We start from the raw sequence: 22,781 nt of genomic DNA, 5'->3' as shown, positions 1-22,781 counted from the left end.
ATTTGGGTTATTACTAAGCATACACAGTAAATCCACATAGCCAGAGATGATTCTAAAGCATATCTGCTATTTTGCTGGAAAAAATGGTGCCAGCACTTGCCATTTTTGTTTGTTTAGCTCAACCAAAAGTGGAAGACAGTCAGCCGACTCTACCCAGGAAAATATTGAATGCTCGCAACATTAAGGAGCAAATACAGAAATAGTTAGATATTATATTTAATTTTTAGAAATAATTTTGCTTAGAAGAAGGGCGGTCATTTAAACCGTATCCTGAATATGTGTAATTAAGTTATTTAGTTAGTAGTATTTAAACCCTTCTCATGCATTTAGAGAAGGGACCAGAAATTTATCAAAAACTTGTCCTCAAAACATGCACTTTTGCACCCTCAGGGGAGGTTTTGGTGAATGAATGGATCAAGATTTGTTGATGTTTGCATTTGATATCTGCTACTGACGTTTCACTTCTGTACTCTTAGTAGATGTTAGAGCAAGCAGAAATAAATCATTATTGCTTAAAGCTTATGAGTAGGACCAATCATAAATTGTACTTTTATTTCTTGACCATTTCTGTTTATATGTTAAAGTGATATACAGATTTTAGTTGTTTATATGTTATTGCATGAATGCTTGAGTTACCATTTGGCACTTTTGTACGGTGGAGCTATTTATTTATGTTTAATGTATGAATAGCTTATTATGCGATATGTTGTTCACAACTGTTTTGCCTAACTTTTTATGCGAAATAGTTCATCTTAATTGATTTCCTTTCTTATAATTACTGAATGATCTTTATTACCAATTGTTATATGAAATCTCTTTAGATCGCATAATAGAAGAGTTACATCCCAGGTTAGCATAGATTAGATGTGTTGTTTTCATTAGATTACCATAGCATAGAATTAGATTAAAGTTTGAATTAGAATAGCTTAGATAGTTACTGTTAGATCAGCAACATCCAATTCTACACACACACACCCATAGATTGGGAAACTGGTCCCATTTTCCCCAGTCGGACCCGCTATACCAATTGATAAGGAGCTGCCAACCAAGGTCCGGACCGGGCGGGTATCCCCCTTGTTGTCGACCCGATTTTCGGGGCTTCAACATATTTAGCGCTAGAAGGAGGGCCTGAACTATGAATGGCAAGTAAATCCAAATCTGAATACCATTTTGAGAGTAAATCACCCTCATCATCTCCCCCGACTTCCCCATTACATTTAAATCCAGAGTCAGAAGTCGCTCGAGTATCAACCGCTGCTACCCACCCTGATATTTCAGACCAATTTACCATTGAACCTCCTGAAGTTGAATCCCTCATTCACAAACTTCAGCGATTTTCCATCTCCCCTCAGAGGTCTGATAAATCTCAAGGTAGCGTGACTTCATAGTACAACCCTGCTCATCCCCTGACTAGGTTAAAGAGTGAAAAGTTTGGCGCTAAGCCAACCGAATTACCTCTTCCCACCGAGAAAAGAGCAAGGAAATCACCGCAAGAGTCTGACAGTGAGACTCTTTTGTCCGCGTCATCCATCTCAACTACTTCACCACGAAGTCAACCATCCACACCTCCACTCCAGATCATCGTTCATCCATCCACTGGAACTCCCACAACCCCTCTTCAATCATCTACGATCATAGTATCCTCATCCTCCTAGCCACAGGCATCATCTTCTACACTTTCCTCTATTAGCAGTTCAACGATGGCCCAGTCTCCATGGAACAACCCTGGGGCAGTCTTAATGCCTGCACCCTTGAGTCAAATACCAGCCCATCCTGAGAAATGGTTGCCCAAATTCAATCCCGAGGCAGGTATGCTATCAAAAGAGCACATAAATAACTTCATGCTTTCCATTAATCTCAATGGGGTTACTAATGAAGATGCTATTGTTCGGCTTTTTCCCTATACACTGCAAGGGACAGTGGGGTCATGGTACTTTTCATTACCCTCCGGATCCATTACAAGTTGGGATATCTTCCAGGACCAATTCCTAACCAAGTTTGGTGATGATAGATCAACGGAAACGTTAATCAATGACCTATCCAATCTTAAAGTCGAAGCTAGAGAGCCTATCAAGGATTTCAATTTACGGTTCAACAAAATTTTCAACAAAATTCCTACTGCTTCTCAGCCCAGCGAAGAAGTACGATGTGAATGGTATATTACTGCTCTGCCATCGAACATAGCCATCTTCGTGGACAGGGAAAATAAAACAACCTTAGCTGAAAACATGAAAGAGGCGATAGCAATAGAAAAACAAATAATAGCCCTGGAAAAGAGATCCGCGATAGAGGAACGTGAGTCCAAAAAAGTCACCTTCAAGGAAGACTCCAAGAAGAAACAGCCAAAAGATCCTTTTGATTTAGAAGGACTGCAGAAAGTTCTAAAGACCATGTCCAATGAGATGGTTGACATAAAAAAGAAAGTAGCGGAAACTTCTTCGAAAAAGCCCTACAGAGCTTTTAAAAGAGGTCCTTCAACGGATGCAAAGCCACCCAATGCCATTTCAAATGTTGAATCCGAGGAAGAGGAAGAGGAAATTGCTACTGAAGGGCAGACCAATGATGAAGAAGTTGTGGAATTACAAGGAATGTGGGACTTCATCCTCCCACAAGAGGAAGATCAAGAAGTATTTCCAGTTAGCACACGAAGTAAAAATCAGCTTGATCCTCCCCAAACTACCCCTAAGCAAAAGAGTGCAAGCTCTACAACAAAAGATAAAGTCGCAACAAAGAAAACGACATCCAAAGCGACTCAAACTAGCCCAGTCCAAGCAGATGAGACGACTCCATCAAAAACACTGATAGTGTCGGATGAAATGGAGTACAATATTATTGATGACATGAAAAAGACTAGGGCTAATATCACCCTTTACGAACTGAGCAAATTGAAACATCAACAGAAGATAATGATGAAAGAATTACATGCCGTGCCAGTTGCACCTTTGCCTGCCACTGTACTTTCTCAAGCTTCCCACAACATGGGAAGACCTCCAACGAATGCGATCAGTAAGATTGACCCAAATGACATCGCCTTGATTGGAGGAAGATCAAGATCTCACACTCCCCCGTTTCTCCTTATGAAATCTCCAATAAAAATGTTAAAAATTTTTTAGTAGATTCTGTTGCTTCATCGAATATTTTACCCAAATATATATGTGCCAAATTAAATGTTCAACCGCAGAAATCCGCAGTGCGCATAGTTCAGCTCGATCGATCTCAAGTCGAAGTGATCGGAAAACTAAATCAAGTAACCATAAGATTGTCATCCAACTCGAAGGTATGTCAGGTTATTGACATTCTAGTTGCTGACATCCCAGAATTCTATGGCTTAATCCTTAGCAGAGATTGGTCAGAGAAACTCCATGGATACTTCGCAACTGATTAGCCGCACATGTGGTTGCCCTACAACAGTAAACTGAATCAAATAAAAGTTGAACGAGAGCTACACCAGAAGTACATAGTAACAGAGTTAGAGGGAGAAAATGAACCGGTAGCATATAACAACAGTATCATTGGCAATTACTCGGTAGATTCCTTCCTCGGCAATTTCAATGCTCATGCGTCACCTTATTTAGAAAATTTTGTTTTGTCCCAAGTTGAGAATTTTTCTCGAACTGATAGTTCGAAATGTATTAATTTTTTAGATAAACCTGTAAATACATCTTTGTTTTGGAAATTATTTTTTGATGGCTCTAGATCTAACAAAGGAGCAGGAGCAGGATGTGTTTTGATTAGTCCAGAAGGAGAAAAGATCATGCTCACATGCAGACTCGAATTTGATTGCACAAACAATACAGCAGAATACGAGGCTTTGGTTCAAGGCCTGTACAAGGCAATCGGGTTAGATGTCAAGTATCTTCAAGTCTTTGGAGACTCTGAGATTGTGGTTAAGCAGGTACGTAACACTATACATTGCTTATCAGGTCACTTAAAACACTATCAATCTTTAGTACAAGATCTGACTGAGCATTTCATAGCGTTTAATATTTCTTCAATCCCCAGACTCCAAAACACAAGTGCAGACCTTTTGGTTAACGTAGCTTCTAAGATTATTCCCTCCGAAGATTTTAGTCCAAATAGATTCTCAATAGAATTAATCTTTAGACCATCCATTCCTGACAACATCACAAATTGGAGAGTATTCAATGATGATCCAGATATCATAAATTTCCTCACATCTGAAGGATCCTACTCCAATCAAATAATCGACGAAGACCAACACGATCGACAATTGCAACAAAATAGCACTAATAATGCTATACCAAAGTCGGTGGTTAAGTTAGAAGACTTATACGATTTGAAAGATCGGTTTAAAAGGTCTACCAATTCAAAACTCTACAGTTCAACTTTGAACTACGAATTAGTAAACCTAGGGACCGATGCTAAACCACAAAACATTAATCTAGGCCTCGACCTAGCCCCTGAAGAGAAACTAGCGTATATTCGTCTTTTGAGACAATATAAAAATGTTTTTGCCTGGAATTATGATGAGCTGAAAACATACGACACTTCTATCATCCAGCATACTATTCCTATGATTGATAACGAAAAACCTGTCCAACAAAAACTGAGAAAAATCCACCCCAATTTAGAAAATCAGATAAAAACCAAGCTCAACAAGTTACTGAAAGCCAGGATAATCTTCCCCGTCAGACATTCCAAATGTGTCTCCAATATGGTACCCGTTAGAAAGAAAAACGGAGACATTAGTACTTGCATTGACTTTCGGAATCTTAACAAAGCGTGTCAAAAAGACAATTTTCCTCTTCCACCTATGGAGCAAATACTGCAGGCGGTGGCAGGTTCAGAGCTAATGTCTTTCTTGGATGGATTTTCAGGGTACAATCAAGTGTTGGTACATCCTGATGATCAGTTGAAAACCACATTCAAAACTAAATGGGGCACATATGCATATCGGAAGATGCCATTTGGTTTGATTAATGCTGGTGCTACATTTCAGAGAGCCATGGACATCGCATTCAAAGTTTTAGTCAATAAATCTGTAGTAATTTATTTGGATGATATAACAATGTACTCCAAGAAGCGAAGCAACCATCTCAAAGACTTGAAACAAATCTTTCAACGGTGTCTAAGGTATGGAATTTCACTTAACCCAAAGAATTTTTTTTTTCGCATTAAGTGAAGGGAAACTTCTAGGATTCATAGTGTTAAAGTCTGGTATTCACATTGATCCCGACAGAATCAAAGAAATTTCTGAAATATCCCTACCTCATAACAAAAAAACCATGCAATCTTTCCTTGGTCAAATCAATTTTGTAAAGAGATTCGTTCCAGATTTTTCGCGAATTGTGTCTCCTTTGCAGACCATGATTAAAAATAATTCAAATTTTAAATGGGGTCAAGATGAACATGAAGCATTCAACCTGATTAAGCAAGCTATTATTAATGCTCCATCTTTAGCAACCCCGAATTTTTCAGAATCTTTTATTTTATACACATTTGCCTCAGATAAGTCATATGCCGCGATACTAACTCAAGCAAATCAAGAAAAAGCGGAAGCTCCAATTGCGTTTTTTAGCTCAAATTTACAAGGTGCTGAACTCAATTATTCTGACGTGGAGAAATAGGCTTATGCTGTTTTCAAAGCGGTCAAATACTTCAGACCTTTCTTACTTAAAACCCATACTAAGATCATAGTACCGTTTCCAGCGGTAAGGAATCTTCTAGTACAGAAGAATGTGGGTGAGAAAAGGGCCAATTGGGTTACTGCCTTACAGGAATACAACCTTGAGATAAAACCAACAAACATTGTAAGAGGTCAAGGCTTTTGCAAAATGTTGGCCAGAGCATCGCAAATTTCTGAAACTCCATCTGAAGAGGTACAAATGGGTGAGGTAAGCCTAAACGAAGCAGAATCATTATATGTTGATACCATTTATTATCTTAAGAACGGGTGTGCTCCTTCACACCTTGATCATACTAAGAAAAGAGCTCTAAGATTGAAAGCTAAACAATATCAGCTCATAAATGATTTTCTTTTTAGAAAAAATTATGATTATGTTCTTCTTAGGTGTCTTAAAAAAACTGAAGCTGAAAAAATTTTGCAGGAACTCCATGATGGGCCAGCAGGCGGACACTATGCTGGAAATGCTACTGCACATAAAATCTTACGCATAGGATATTACTAGCCCACGCTGTTCAAAGACTCACACAGTTACATGAGAAGATGTCAAGTCTGCCAAACTACTGCTGGGAGACAAAAGAAGCCGTCCCTGCCACTACAGCCGGTAAACATCGACCAACCTTTTAGTCAGTGGGGCTTGGACATGATAGGTGAGATCGTTCCTCACTCTTCTAAGCAGCATAGATACATCCTCACGGCAACATATTATTTCACAAAATGGGTAGAAGCAGTTCCGCTCAAGACAGCTAATTCTGAAAATATTATTGAATTCATAGATCAATTTATAATCACTAGGTTTGGATTGCCATCTGCTTTAATGTTTGACTATGCATCATACTTTTCTGGAAATGCAATTACTGATTTTGCACTTAAAAGAGGATTCAAACTTAAATATTTGGCCAATTACTATCCGCAAGGTAATGGGTTAGCTGAGTCAACAAATAAAAACCTAATTAGGATTATTAAAAGAACAGTTGACCAGAATCAAAAGAATTGGCACAAATCTTTGGTATATTCTTTATGGGTAGATAGGATAACGCAAAAAGCTCCAATCAGCACTTCTCCCTTTAATTTAGTTTATGGGAAAGAAGTGGTTCTTCCAACTCACTTAGCCATTCCCTCTTTGTCTTTAGTACAATACATTGATGAAGTACCCACTTCCTCCTTATAGCTGAGACAAATGGAAATAATTAAATTAGAAGAACAATGAGAACAAGCTAAGAAAACACATGCTCATCATCAATCGCTTGTAAAATCTTCTTTTTATTCAAACATAATGACCAGAAAAGATTTTCAAATGGGAGATTTAGTTTTAAAATGGGATAAGGCTCATGAAGAAAAGGGCAAACACAAAAAATTTCAAAGGATGTGGCTTGGTCCTTTTCAGATTGTTGAAGTCATACGTCCATCAACATTTGTGTTACAGGATTTAGCAGGTAGGAGGGATCCTTTGCCTGTTAATGGACAAATTCTCAAGAAATATTTTCCATAGACGATTATTCTTCTATTTTTTGTAGAATATTTTTTCTTTTCATAATAAAACCAGTTGTGAGTGGTTACATTAGGTATTTACGAAAAAGACACCAATTCTCTTTCAGATTTTGAGCTTTTCGCTTGTATAAATAGCAAATCTTTTGGAAAATTGGTCTTTATTATTGACAGATATAGTTAAAAACTTTAGCCTAGATATGATACGAGTTTCAGCTTCAAGGAATTTGATGAAAGCAATCTTTAGTGAAGAAATTGTTTTATATCAGCATAATGAAAGGTATCAATAACAAAATGAAGATTCTCTGTAGAACAGTTGTTTCCAAAAACTCTATTATTGTCGTCCAGGGCCATCTTAAGGAAACAATGACTTCCTCCCTGCTAAAGGAGAATCGCAGCTTCTAGAGGGATAATCCAAGGATACACTATATCTTGAAGAATAAGAGGTCTCATCACGAGCCGGCTTATCATGATCACAAATATCATAACTTGCTGACTTTGCCAATACTGTCTACCACAACAGGGAAATGACTCAAGATTGTTGCAATCAAAAGACAAGGGGTCTCATCACGAGCCAGCTTGTTCAACAAAGTTATGAATCAAGTGAGTGACTGTGTCATAATTTGGCTACCAAACCAAGACATTGTTCTTTAAGAATAAAAAGAAAATCAAAGCAATAAGTGTAAATATGGATTTTTCTTTGAAAGTTGTAGGTCACCTTAAGTAGGATACAGGATCATTGCTGGGTAACAGGTAACCCTGTCGAGGCTATAAACGCCTGCTGGCAGCAGAGGCTCTACCTATGACAAATGAGCATATTTAAAAACTGGTTTACAGAGGAGACTTTATTTTATCTTTACAAGACCAACTAATGACTGATGTAAATACAAGGACTAGCCTAAGGAAGCAAATAATTAGAATGAAAAGAGGTTGAAACAAAATATCATTGACAGTTTAAAGCATAATGTACTCTATCTGTCCATAACAAAGTTTAATCTTTTGGAAAATTTTCTGTTTTGGAAGTTTGAAAAATTCAATAGGAAAACAAAGATAACTGGTTCTTCCAAGTGAATCACCAATTTTTGTGGCCACCAACAACCCCCCTCCTTATTTAGTATTAGAAATAACACTAGATAAGTGGGGACCCTTAGTAAAAAATTCAAAAATTCAATTAAAACTCATGTATTATACTCCTTAAGAAAATATCGCATCGCGCGAAGAAGATAGGACATTTCCTTGTGAGAAGAATGATAAACTGCGAGAATGCGACACGAAATCCATCGCATGGCATGCATTAAGAAACACTCATAAACGAAAACTTTAAGAAATTGCCGACGGCCGATATGCGACATCGCATATCGCAACATCGCAAAAACAACACATAACTATTTAACAAATTGTAATAATCTGCGATCTTGCGATAATGCGATCGGCGATCCTGTGATCACGCGAAACAGCAACCTGCAATCCTGCGATCGGCGTGATCGGCTAACACTGCGATAACACATATTGAGAAAATGCAATAACGCGATGATGCGATGCTGTGATGTGAATCGCAGAAATCGTCCATCGCAGATTTTCCCTGGCTCAACATTCAAGAAAAATTGAATACGCGCGTTAATGAAAATTAATGAATGTACGCCAAGTGTTAATGAAAGATAGTTTTGTGTTTTTCGAAGAGTTAGTTCACGTCAGATGGCATGTTTTTGTACATCCGTAGAGCTCAGAGCTTTCATGTCAACTTTTATTATCATTACGCTCTCCTTATGTGTGAACTGCAGGAAGGAAAGACAGAAACAATATGAAGCAATGTGCAGGTAGCGATTAAGGAAAAAGGTAAAGCTCCGATGCTCGGAAGCAGAGAAGAAATTCCCTCATAAACGGATGTCGTATGCAACAGAGCCGAAAATTTCAGACTGCTACTGAGCTATTCATTATAGATCTATCAGTCAGAGCCATGGTTCAGTGAATGGTTGAACAATGCTGATATCAACATGCGATTTAACGCTCAAGGGTAGAAGTTCACAAAAGCAGTATGTTTGCAAAATTTTAAAGCTTATACCTGATAAAGGAAAGGCGCTAAAGGCGAAAAACGCACCAGAAAGGCCCGGATCAAAAAATGGAGGCAGTTTTCGATGCGCGATTAGCGCTTAGCGCTAATCGCGCATCGCTGAGAAAATTGCTCAAAAAGCAAAGTCCTTAACTGCTTAGTCACTCGTAAGCCCGGAAACGCAAGAAAGCAAAGGCAGAGGCAATTTAAGGGTTAACCAAGTGGAATTTGGGTTATTACTGAGCATACACAGTAAATCCACATAGCCAGAGATGATTCTAAAGCATATCTGCTATTTTGCTGGAAAAAATGGTGCCAGCACTTGCCATTTCTGTTTGTTTAGCTCAACCAAAAGCGGAAGACAGTCAGCCGACTCTACCCAGGCAAATATTGAATGCTCGCAACATTAAGGAGCAAATACAGAAATAGTTAGATATTAGATTTAATTTTTAGAAATAATTTTTCTTAGAAGAAGGGTGGTCATTTAAACTGTATCCTGAATATGTGTAATTAAGTTATTTAGTTAGTAGTATTTAAACCCTTCTCATGCATTTAGAGAAGGGTCCAGAAATTTATCAAAAACTTGTCCTCAGAACATGCACTTTTGCACCCTCAGAGGAGGTTTTGGTGAATGAATGGATCAAGATTTGTTGATGTTTGCATTTGATATCTGCTACTGATGTTGCACTTCTGTACTCTTAGTAGATGTTAGAGCAAGGAGAAATAAATCATTATTGCTTGAAGCTTATGAGTAGGACCAATCATAAATGGTACTTTTATCTCTTGACCATTTTTGCTTATATGTTAAAGTGATATACAGATTTTAGTTGTTTATATGTTATTGCATGAATGCTTGAGTTACCATTTGGCACTTTTGTATGGTGGAGCTATTTATTTATGTTTAATGTATGAATAGCTTATTATGCGATATGCTGTTCACAACTGTTTTGCCTAACTTTTTATGCGAAATAGTTCATCTTAATTGATTTCCTTTCTTATAATTACTGAATGATCTTTATTACCAGTTGTTATATAAAATCTCTTTAGATCACATAATAGAAGAGTTACATCCCGGGTTAGCATAGATTAGATGTGCTATTTTCATTAGATTACCATAGCATAGAATTAGATTAAGGTTTGAATTAGAATAGCTTAGATAGTTACTGTTAGATCAGCAACATCCAATTCTACACACACACACCCATAGATTGGGAAACTGGTCCCATTATCCCCAGTCAGACCAGTTATACCAAATGGATAAGGAGCTGCCAACCAAGGTCCGGACCGGGCGGGTATCCCCCTTGTTTTCGACCCAATTTTCGGGGCTTCAACAGACTCTTGGGAAAAGCTTGGCACTCTATTGTACATTGTATCTCTGCATTTTTGGCAAAGGAAAGACCAGGGTTTTGCAGCACTGTTTGGGATCCATGTGGCTTTATGTTTTGATGGTGTGCCTCTCTGAGTAATTGTAAGTTTATCTAGTGTTATGTGTATCATTTTCTTGTTTCTTCTTCTGAATTTGAAACAAATGAGTGATTAAGGTGGAATCCATAACTGTTATGCTCTACCTTTGAATTTGTTTAAATTTTCATGTTTTCTTCAGTTTAAGGAGAATTCTTGAGACTCTCTTGCTCTCCTTAGCTCCTCACCTGTCTAATCTACCCATCTCACTTGCTTTAAAGCATCAAAATGATCGCCTTCCTTGCCCCAATCAGACCTCTGCAGAAACTGTGCCTCATCCCTGAGCCCAAAATTGCCTTTCCCATCTTTTCAACAAAACTCACAAAAAACCAAATCAAATCCCTGCACTTAATACCTAACCTAAGATCAGTTGCAAATTTAGTCATCTCTAGCCTCATCGATTAACTTTTGCCGAGATTGACCTGGAGAGAGCCCTCTCCTTTCCTCGTAGGGCTAGCTACGAGGCTGAGCGTGGTTTGATGTGGACCTAGAACCTTGTCTTTTCAGCCTAAGACAAATCTAGGCTCTAACACATATCAAACTTAAAGTCTGCAAAAATCTATAGACTATTGTACACCGTGGGTGACAAGCGCAACTTCCGGTTGATCCACATTCGGATGTTCGTCTCCATGAGCACCAAAAAGATCTTGCCGTCGTGTATCCTTTTCACTTCCTTCATGGCCTAGAGTGAAGGGTACTTCGGGGCCTCCGATAATTCTCTATCAATTATGGGGAATTGACTATCCTCTGACAATTCCCCCGCTACGAGCACTATGGATAGCAACAACCATGCATAGTGGAAGGTTTTACCCTGCTCTTGGGCTTCGCAACAGTTTTCCAAAAATTCTATGCAGAGGAATTCGAACCACTTAAATTGGACCCCCTCCACGTATTGCTCGGCCAGTGCAATCACCAGTGCAGGTACCTCGTTTGCGTGGCACTTTCGCATAACTTTGTTAGCAAGGATTTGGGTTTCCATTCGTACCACTTTGTGCTTGATGCTAGAGATGTTGTAGCCCCTCTTCTTCTTCTCCAGCTTGTACTTCGTCTTCATGGCCTCCACAAGGGCCAAATCACTACCCTTTCTTTCCAATATGGTCACGGGGTACTTTGCTTTGTAGGGGAGTTGGGAAACATGGTGAATTAGGTCTTCCATGATGGGGATAGGCTCCTCCAGCCATAGATACCCATCATGCACCAGGCAGAGCAGCTTCCTAATGATAAAAATGGTTATTGGCGGACGGTGGAAATGCGGCAACCATAGTAAGTTCAGCAGCCCGACCTTTTCCACTCCGCACAACCACTTCCGTGGCTCTAACGTTGTCACCATCCTCACGGTGTTTTGCTTCATGAGGTTCCCGGTCTCACGGTGAGGGAACTTTTCATGGTTAGTGATGTCCCAATCTTCAAACTTCATGGTTGGCACGTGGCCCAGGTGCGTGCCTTCAAACACAATGCCGTCCGGGAGGAGTGGGATCTGGAGTGAACTCTTAGTTTCATCCAGCTCCTTGGGCACTTTGGCCTTCCCTTTCCACTAGGTAGTTCACGAACACTAGACAATGGTCCTTGTCATGTCCCTGGACTTTGCACTTTATGTAGCATACCTCCTCGCGTGCTTCTAGGCGAGCTGTCCTGTCTTGTTTCAGGCTTTGCATCTCAAGACACAAGTTCTTCAACTACATGTGGATCTGTTGGACTCCCAAATTAGGATCTTGTATCATGGTCTCATGCAGTCTCATTTTGATCTCCAAGGCCTTGGCCTGAGTAGATAGCTTCTGTTGTGATAACGCGTTCCTTAGATGTAGTGTTAGCGATGCTACAAACCATGCGTGGTGTTGCCCATCCGTCAAGGTCATGTTGTATTCACGAATCATACACTTCAGTCTCTAATCCAGCTCCTAGGGGGTTTCACCTGGAAGCATCGTGATTTCCTTAAATCCGATAATCAACTGTGTCTTTGATTTTGGCCTGCTAAATTCTCTGTTTAGCGCAGCTTGGATATCTGCGATTCCTACGTTTGGATTGTCATTGGAATGCTTAATGTACCACGTCAGTGCGCGATCTTGCAAAGCATTGGCCAGTTTTGCCTTCTTTATATTATCATTCATGACTCCTTGCGCTTCCCATACAGCCTTTACCACAAACCAAAATTGGTCTGGGTCTTCATTCCCTACTCCTTTGAAAACCACAACTTTATTGCGCTCGCCATATTGAACTGTGGTGGTGGCGGAGGTGGTGTGGGTGAAGATGGGGGTGAGGATGGTGAAACTGGTGGTGGTGTGGGTGGGGGTGGTATGTGTGGAATTCACTGTCTTATCAGATTGATCACACTTCTTGGTGAAACTTTCGTGAGCTCCTCCTCGCTCTCCCGTGGAGGTGAAATCAAGGGACTAGTCTTTAATTCTTCGCTACCTTTGTTTCTGTAAATCCTCCCACTTCACGTAGCCCCAAACATTGATTTATTTGCATAACCCGCTTTTCACACAGTAGAATTTTAATCCAAGTGTTCAAAGATTTAATGTACTTACCTCACGGTCTTTTGAGGAAGCGTCATTCCGTCTCGCTGTAGCTAAATGATTTATCTACCGTGAATTCAGTCATAAACCCTCCTATAATTCGATCGAGCCAATGGTCCACAGTGTGCATGATCTTATTTCCTGATGCTTCTATTTTGTGCACCAAAACTGGAGTCCACACAATAGGTTTTTCGAGCCTACACCTTCCCTGATTGTCTGCTAGCTTCGTGATCCACTCGTACAACTTAGAGGGGAAAGATGCAAAGAAAATTTTGTGAATTTCCGTATATAAGTAGTGCTCTAACCACTGTTCCTTTGATACTCGCGGATTCCTGTTTTCCTGCGCCGTGAACTCATGAATCTTTCTGTCTAGCCACTCTTCAATTTATTTCTTTGTCAGATTCTAGTGAACGACATCAGACATCTCTTATGCAGATCCTGGTCCTAGCAATGGAACCATTTGTTGGCTTGTTGGAGCCTGACGCAGGTTCGAAGGTGATTTAGCCAAAAAAATCCTGGTACTATTAGCCCTTTCGACAAAATTTCGCGGAGCGCGGACTGAGGTCTCACCCGAAGTAGTTTGGGAGGGTTCTAGAACTAGGTTTCTGCACCCTGGAGATGTCTAATGAGTTCAAGTGGTCTGCGGTTCGACCCTGCACACACGTCAGTACACGCAATTTCCCCTACCGCGCAGCATAAGATTCTGCCTTCTGAGGGGTCGAACACCATTATTACCCCAGTCCTTACTAGTATTCCAATTTTAGTTGATTATTTTATCTTACTTGTGCGCTTTAGAATATACTTAACAACATAAATCGTTCACACAGGTGCGCGCAGTAAATAACCAGTATATTTGTAATTTACATAAAACATGCATTAACCCAACAACAAATACACAGAATTATGATAAAACTTCTCTTTGTTAATCTCTTCTTTGGTTACAGACTCGACTCCATCCTGCACACTCAGTTGTAGGGGTCTGCACACTCAGCTGCAGACTACTAGGCCTCTGCACACTTGGCTGCAAAGCCTTCTTCTACTCTATGACCCAAAGACACACTTAGTCACTTAGACTCTTTCTTCTCTCTACTACTCTGTTATCTCCATTGCCTTCTTTTACATTTAGAGCCTCGCTCTATTTATACAATCCCATGGTATGCAGAACATGGGCAAGCCAACATTACATTACAAAACTAGGTGTACAACCTTGTGACTCTATCATATATTTCACGCTCCATGCCCACAATTCGCGGAGTCTTTACAATAATATTGGATCAAAACTTGGGAATTGAGCCCCAAAACATGCCTTGGGGGGATTCCATGCGCGACATGCACTTTCACATCTTTGCCTTAATCTCCAAATTTTCTCCTAATACAAGTGGATATGCTTTGAACTTGCAGCTTTGCTCTGCCTTTACACTGTCAGCAACCTTTCTCTTGCCTTTATCATGCACAATTCTGGTTCCCTCTATGGTTGCTGATGTTGCTGCCCTCTAAGATGTTGTTTCCCATTGCACTGCTAACCATTCTACAGCCACTCTGACTGGTTCATTGAGCCTTGAGGAGTTATAGCAGTATCTCCATGGGTCTCCCTTAGGCTAATGGAATGCCTTGTGGATCCATGGATGATACACTCTTACACAATAGTCTTCCACTAAGCGATGCGAGTCATATGGATTGAAACTTATGGTGTCGAAGGTGAAATTCTCCAATTCCTCCGTCTCGGCCTCAACATGATTGAGATTCTAGATCTCATACAACATGATCCGCAAAGGAATATCGGGCCAAGATGTCTTCTTCTTCATGTGCAGTTTCATTGACAACCCTCTCAAGAAGTGGTATGAAACCTCTTGCATGGCCAATTTTTCCATGGAAACATTCGGTTAAACAGGTGGAGCCTTCTCCGCAGTGTACATCTGGATGAAGGTGCTAAGGGGTGATACATACTAATCTGTTATGTTAACCAGTGCCTCCATCGTTGCTTGTGACATGCAAGGCGGATCCTGCTCAAAGATCATCCTATACACCAGGGTGACGAAGTGGTCTAATAGCTATAGTATAACTCCACGGAATTTGCAATCGAAGAACAACTTGCAATAGGTGTGCACAGAGGTTTCTGAAGGTGTCCATGCCAAACCCAAGCAAAGGAATTGCTAATGGGCATCAAGAATGTAGGCGAACATAAATAGCTTTGCTTGCTGGCATTTGGGTGGATTCCAGGAATCTATTACTTGCCCCTTCAGTTGGAGAGCCAACATATTGGACCAATTGAAAGGTCTTGCTTCATTCGCCAGTTGATCCAACACAATCACCCAAATTTGTGGGAATGTCTCTGTACTTTCTTGGTCGTATAAGCGACATGCAAAGATGACCAAGAACTGATAAGCCTTTCGTAGTATATTTGTCTTGTATACCTGGTTGGGTGTTATCCTAAACTTAGATGGATATCTCACCCAACTCTTCAAGATGTCTCTTGAGTTTGCAATGTTGTTGGGATTGGTGAAGGGTGCATCCATTGTGTTCACCGACTACAGAAAGTGATACATCTCCTAAAAGTTCTCTTCCCTGAAGATTGCAAGTTTTTTCCCACTGACACTGCTCAACACCATTGCCTCTGGATCAGTTTGTGATACAATCCAATGGATCATGTCTGCGCATGGAAATGCAGGATACCACATGCATCCCAATACAAGGCAGACTTGTGTATGTTGACATAGACTCTGCGGTCCTCCAAATTCTCCTCAAAGGTGCCTGAAAAGATGTCATTGATGTCCTACCATTTGATCTTGATCTCCTTGTCTATGAACAACTTAGAGTCTTCGTAGATGGGCAAGCTCATAGAAACTTGCTCGACCACATCTCTAGTTGTGCTCTCAACCGTGTCCTTTGACTCTTCTCTCTTTAAAGCCATAGTACTTGTATTGCTGAGAGACCGATGAACACCTGTGATACCTGGAGATAGAGAAACACTCATGGCAAGAAAACTATCGTGAAAACCAAAAGCAACTTGAGGGCTAACATGCAACACACTTGGGTGACTGACTGGAAAGTTTACAAAATTTTCTCTAAGAGGATGTGAGACTGACTACCAAAACTGTATAGAGCACAGTCCCAACTGTTAGTGAGCTGATTGACTTCTGAAACTGCGAAGAGCACAATCCAACTTGGCCTACTGATGACTAGAACTATGCAATGCACAGTTTCAGTTAGCATGACTGCAACCTGGGAAAATTGCATTGTGTAATTATGGGAGCCACTTGAGGCACTACCTCTCAGAATTGTGTAGAGAACATCCTGGCATGCCAATGTGAGGTAGGCTCTACGTAATTTCTGGGAGCACGCAGTGCAAGCCCGGCAAGGCAAGGTCCAGGCCAAGGCAGCTCAAACCTACCAACGGGTGACTGAAAATAGTAAGGACTGAATGCATGTGCAAAGTTGGGTGAAAGAATGAGTGAATGAACATGCATGCAATCAGTGAGTGCAGGATTCAGTAAAATGGGAAAACGATGACGTGTGTGAAGCGAGTCGCCTCAACGACGACCATAAGTGCAGAAACAATGTTATGCGTGTTACAACAAGGAAATGCAATGAAAAACTTGAAAAAATGCTTATACAAACTAGCATGCATTAAAATGACAGCAAGCATTCAAAAAAACCAAGCAAACAACACTCACACAAACCGAAATACAAAAAGTGACAGAAAAGTAGCAAAAGACATGAAAAGTAGAGTAACCCAGAAAAATGTGCAATAAGTGTGTCGAAGGTTCCTAAATGCATTGGGAATGCCAGAGCTCAAAGAACGAAGTGAATAATGAGTTTTAAAGCATCGAATAAATAGTTTTGACAAGATCGAGGCTTATGAAATGCATGCCATAATTCTAGGAAAAAGTGACACTTGGTGGGAGGTTTCTAAAATGACTTTTGCATGTAACCTCCAACTGTTAAAAATAGATCCCTAAAATCTAAGGATTCTTTTTTCTTTTTTAGGAAAAAGCTACCCATGCATGCAAGGCAAGTGTTATAATCATATTTTCCACTCCATTGTAGTGAGAGAAACCCAATATCAACTTACCTCGGTTGTTTGGCTTAAATGCATCCCCTTTTCACCTTTTCTTTTACTTATGTGAGATTTATCCCATGTTAAAAGGGTTAAATTATATAATTAAGCAATTTCTCATAATTATTTTGCCAAAATATTATAATTATGATATAATATTTATTTATAATTGAGAAAAAACTCATAATTGTGCAAAAGGTTTCTAGAGTTTGTCATTCCCAAGGAGATCAAATTGACCCACTTGTGTATGAGTTGGCTAGGGGCCCATTATTGTAGAAGTTTCCTAACTTCTCAATCCCCTAGGTATCTAGATACATTCTCCTGGAGGATGGAATGAGCCTTTATAATCTCACCAAAAGGGAATAGGGGGGAGGACCAAAAATAACAGTGCGAGAGCTCTGCTACCTTGGGAGAGGAGGTCATACTGCAAGTTGGAGGAGATGATTTTCTTTGTGTTGATGGTATACATTTTATGTAGCTCCATTTATATGGTTAATAAAAATTTGTGTTCCCTTCCTTACATGAATTTGTGGTCAATATATTATATGATAGTATCTATTGCTTTTGATCTAACAATCTTCCAAGGAAGATCAACTATTTTCCTTGTTTAGTTGTGTTTGTGTGCATGGATAAAGATCTCGTGCATACATGTTGGATCGCTCAAGTGGAGTGCAAGATCTGCATCGAACTCAAAACCCTTCCCCGACATGCAAGGATTCCAGGTGTGATCTCTTATCTATAACATAGATCTGATTACTTGCTGCATGCATGACCTTTTGGATTGAGGGGCCATTATTAGATCACGTTAGCCATTATATTTATTGTCTAGTGATTTTAATTGAGCATGAGATCACAGAGTAATAGCTCCTTGCAGATCTAGTTGCAATAGAACTGGTGCTTTCAATGAGATCATTTTTATTTTTCCCTCTTTGTTTGAGATCTCCTCTTCTTCTTTATGTTTTTTGGTTTTCCCTTGTTCCCATTGAGTTCTCTATAATCTTTTGGATTCATTTTGATCTCCTTTCATTTTACTTGCTTCAGATCTAAGCTGATGTTATATCTAGAGTTTTATTTTTGTTTTTTGTATGAGGGAATAACAAATCCGAGAATTGAAATCAAATTCTTGAATGTTCTGTATATAATTTGATTTAAATAACCACAGATCTGAATTCCTCTTAGATTTTTACCCCCCTAAAATAAATCACAAAAAACGGACTCTGTATGAGGAAGTTATGGCCAATTGAAAATTGGGCAATTTGTTTTTCTTCCGCCCTCGCGTGCAACTGATTTTTTCTATTCATTTATGTTCTTTTCTATACATAATTAAGTGAAAATAACGACATATTTGTAATCCTCTTGATTTTTTACCTAAAAAAAAATCCATCTGAAACAGAAGACTTTGTATGAGGAAGATATGGCTGGTTGAAAAATCAGCCTGTTTTCTATCCGTTTTCCCCAATTTTTGGGTTCTCTTTGAACTTATTTTCTTGATTTTTCAAGTGTGTTCTTCAAAACTTGATGCTATTTGTTGGATCTATTTATTTTTGTTTCTATTCACTGCTAATCTCTATCAGATATGAGCCATTTCTTATTTATTGGTTGGGATCATCCATTGCTTATGTTCTTCAAGGTTTCTCTTAAAGAATTCTTTGGTTCAGGACTAGTGTTCTCATCTTTGGATATTTGTTTCAGATCTGTTTGGCTACTTTTGGTAACCACTTAGATCTCTTTGATATCCCACTTTGGTCTCTCTTTACCTTTGTGTGGCTTGGTCACTTGTTTTTAAGTTACCTATTCTTTCTCTTGTTTGTGTTCATCACAATTAGTGGTGTTGTGATTGGTTGTGCAATTGTCATCTAGGAAATTTATTTTGAGTGTGTTTTCATTGTTTTGTATCACTGTCATATGATATTTTTTACGCCTTCCTATATCTAGGGTCTGGTTTTGATCCTTGTAGAACATAGGTCTTTCTTGAGCCATTATACTATAGCCCTAGCTTGATGACATTTCCCCCCTTTCTTCACTTTTTTCTTTCGATTTGATTTCTTTCAGTGTTTTTCTTTGACTGGGCTTTGTTTTTCCTAGTTGTGACACTTCTATAGTGCTTTTGCATTCTTTCTTGGGAGTCTTTTCCTTTGGTTTTTTTTCAGATTGTTTTGGTTTGCCTTCCTAGTTTGTTTTAGGTCATTAATTCACAAAATTTGGGATAATTTGCTTTCAAGAAGATTTAGAGGTGCATCATAATAGCCACTGGTGTGTTAGAAGGATCTTACCCTCCTATTGTTAGCATTCATCGAATTGAAAATTGAAAATTGCATATAGTTGCACTAGGGTGACTAACTAAGATTCATTCACACCATCTTAGTTTCACGCCGCATCCCACTTGTGTAAACAACAATGACTAAAATCAACGTGATAATAAAATTAACTAAATTTGTCTTTTATTTTCACTGGTAGTACACCAACACTAGCTTGGGCTAGGGTCTTGGAGATAGGAGTGTGAGTTAACTACTCCAAGACTACAAAATTAACTTAGCATCTTGCAGTAGGGAGTTAAATCCATTTGCAGTAGTGCAGTCTGGGAAGCCCTCCTCACAAAAGGGTCAAGCATGAGGTAACACTTGGGCTAGGCGAATTGGCACAACCCCTTTCGCTTAGTTTTGGGTGGCGCAGTATAGCGGAATCTCCATGCATACAAACAGTGTCATCTCACTTGGGGACAAATTGGGAGGAAACTCTCAAGGGGATTTTGGTCTTAGCTCCTTTTGGGGTTAATTTTCCTACCCTTGCGTGTGGATTTGTCCTTCGACTGGCCCCCCAGGTCGTGTTATTGTACATGGTGAACATAGTGACCTATCCTCTTAGGGATTATACATTGGTCCAGGGTCGGGTTCGTTTTCTCTATACCTGAGACATATATTAGTCATACTCTCTCAGTCCTCTCAGAGGGTGCCCCATGGAAAATAAGGGCACTTGTATCGAGTTCGTAGATATAAGGACTAGGAAGCTGGTCGCTAGTATCACTGTTCCACCACCAACTTCTTTGTATTTTGGTTTGCATGTGCTATCTTCTAGGATGTTTCTAGTGTTTGCTCTTTGGTCTGAATCAGTAGTTTTAGCCTTAGGGTGTTTGTACTAACATAATTGTACCCAAATCATAAGTTACCACCCAGGCTAAATTTGTTCATCGACGGTCACGTCGTATTCATTGTTTGCCTCCTGAACGAGGTTGAATTGTTACCCCTACATAGAGAGTACCCATCGGTTCTCAAGACTTAGACCACCACATTGTCATGGATTTTATACATGGTCCTTCTAGTACTGATTTAGTTTCTATCAAGATTTTGGCAGACGACTCCGATGCTCCTGCCAACACACATTTGACTGATCCATTGGGACCTGATTTATTGTGATTGAACCCTGACAGTTCCACACCTACCTAGATTCACGTGCCTTTTTCTGTACTTTACGCTATGGTGGATTCTGGGATGTCCTTACCCTTCTGCATCAGCAGTATCAGCTGCCATGACATCATTGCCACCTCTTAGTGTGCCTATACCCACTCCTCCGTCCACACCTCTTACTTCTTCTTGGGGCAATCCACCAGTTTCTTCTATGAATCTTGGAAATTTCTCGAATGTTTCCATGTCCAAACCATCTCCTATGTTGACCATGGCAGCCCAGACTAGTCAACTGGTAGGTTAAGGAATCTTTACACACGTTTTGCCCAACTAATTGTTCTTGTCCCTCAGTTAAGCATGGTTACATCCAATAATATGTGGGGAGGATCATCCATTGTCCTTACTCATCTTGGGGGCAATTCCACTTCTATTATGTCACAAGCTTGGTACAGTTCTCTTTTTGGAGGGGCACCACCTACCAGTACTTCTACTGGGGGGCTAGTTTACCTAGGGGCAACCCTGTTGCTAGTACCGTTTCTCACACAGGGTATCCTCCTTATGTCGGTCATACTGCATAGATTGGTCCTTTTCCCATACTTGGGTACAACCCCATTAGCATCCATGCTTTTAGGGGTCATTTTCTCTCTAGTAGTACTTACCCTGGGGGGAAACCTCCATTTACTAGTCATGTTGTCCCGCATCAGTCCTATGATGGGGTGAACCCTTCTCTTCACAAGTAAGTGCATCTTTCCACTCCTCATATGGGGGGACCACATGGTTGGTTAGGGGCCTCTCCCTCCTATGACCCATTTAGTCAGCTCCAAAATCCTTTCTTATCTTCTCTCGATTTACTGGATTTGGTGAAACTGACTAATGAACTCATACATCATTATCCTTGGTGGCCACCTATGCTCGCCAAATTACCATCCGATATTCCCAAGTTTGAAGGAAAGCCTGGGGAGAATCCATCCACACACATTACCACTTATCATTTGCAGTATTCATCTAATTCTTTAGTGGATGATTTTTTTAAACTTCACTTATTCCAACTTGTGTTGACCGGGGATGCCGTAAAGTGGTACATTAAGCTAGATACCACATCCTACAATGACTTTGTCTCCCTTGCTCAAACTCTCCTGACACATTTCCAGTTACCTACTCGGTATGATATCGACTCTCACCTCTCGTATAATTTCAAACAAGATGATGCTACATTAATCTCTGATCATATTCATGAGTGGCACCATCGCAAGAGGTTGGTGAGAACCAAGTTACCTGATGAGATCTTATGTAAATGGTTCATTCTATCTCTCTGACCTCAAATTTCCAAGGATGTGTCTATGTTTCGAGCCCTTACTGAGGAACATGTTATTTTAGTTGCCCAACAGTTGGATCTTATCTATTCACAGTTGGGTACACTTTATGAAATGCTGCCTAACACCCCTATGCTTTCTATTGACCCTTAAAACATGTTCTTGACCCACATGCCGATGGTGTGATTGGGTCTGTTTCCAATTTCGTGAGCCAACTTGCCGCCCAACTTGGGAAATTGATTGTTACATCTCAAGCCCCAGCAAATGCGTCTGGCTCTGCTAAAGCAATCGCTCCTGAGCTATCCACTAATGTTCTCACTGTGAATTCCACTCAACCGAAGAAAAATCAACAATCTAGTGGTAAGAAGAATAATACGTGAAATAAACAAAAGAATCAAAATGCTTAGGAGTCTTAATCCAACCCTCAGAGTCAGGGAGGGGGCACTAGTGAACTTCATTGTAATGTCAAGTTCCCTTGTAAAATTTGTCAAGGTGACCATCTTACTCACGAATGCCCATGAATGGATGAGGTCCGTATTCTTATTTCACCACCTTGGACTCAATAGCTTGCTATTTTAACCCATCCATTCCCTACGCAACCCCAACAATAGATGGTTGCTCAACCTTCTCGCCCTCCACAAAGGGGCAACAAGGGGTCATCTTCTCATAATTAATCCGTCTTCATGTGCAAGGAAGATCTTAATACGACCATGTGAGCCAAGTCTAATGATGTTCCTTATTCGAGTCCCCCATCTAAGGACTCATCAAATCCACTACCCTCCACTGGACCTCTCACTCTAGATAAGCCTGTGGAACCTGTCTATCACCCTCCCAAGGGTGTTCTTCAAAAT

General features: G+C 40.0%; 1 protein-coding gene across 1 annotated transcript in view; it reads right to left on the bottom strand.

The window, feature by feature from the left end:
- The window catches only part of LOC149214660 (disease resistance protein RPV1-like), a 98,462-nt gene extending 77,572 nt beyond the window's left edge, over positions 1–20,890 (bottom strand). Inside the window, exon 1 of the mRNA XM_089389463.1 lies at positions 20,715–20,890. Coding sequence (XP_089245589.1) covers positions 20,715–20,890 — 176 coding nt within the window. The remainder of the gene's footprint in view (positions 1–20,714) is intronic.
- Positions 20,891–22,781: the final 1,891 nt, after the last annotated feature.

This window comes from Pinus tabuliformis, chromosome 1_1 (genome assembly GCF_031772625.1).
Source record: "Pinus tabuliformis cultivar Carrire ecotype Pingquan chromosome 1_1, CPIR1, whole genome shotgun sequence".
Taxonomy (NCBI): Eukaryota; Viridiplantae; Streptophyta; class Pinopsida; order Pinales; family Pinaceae; genus Pinus; species Pinus tabuliformis.
The sequence above is the reverse complement of the archived record's forward strand: the minus strand, read 5'-3'. Positions and strand labels throughout refer to the sequence as shown.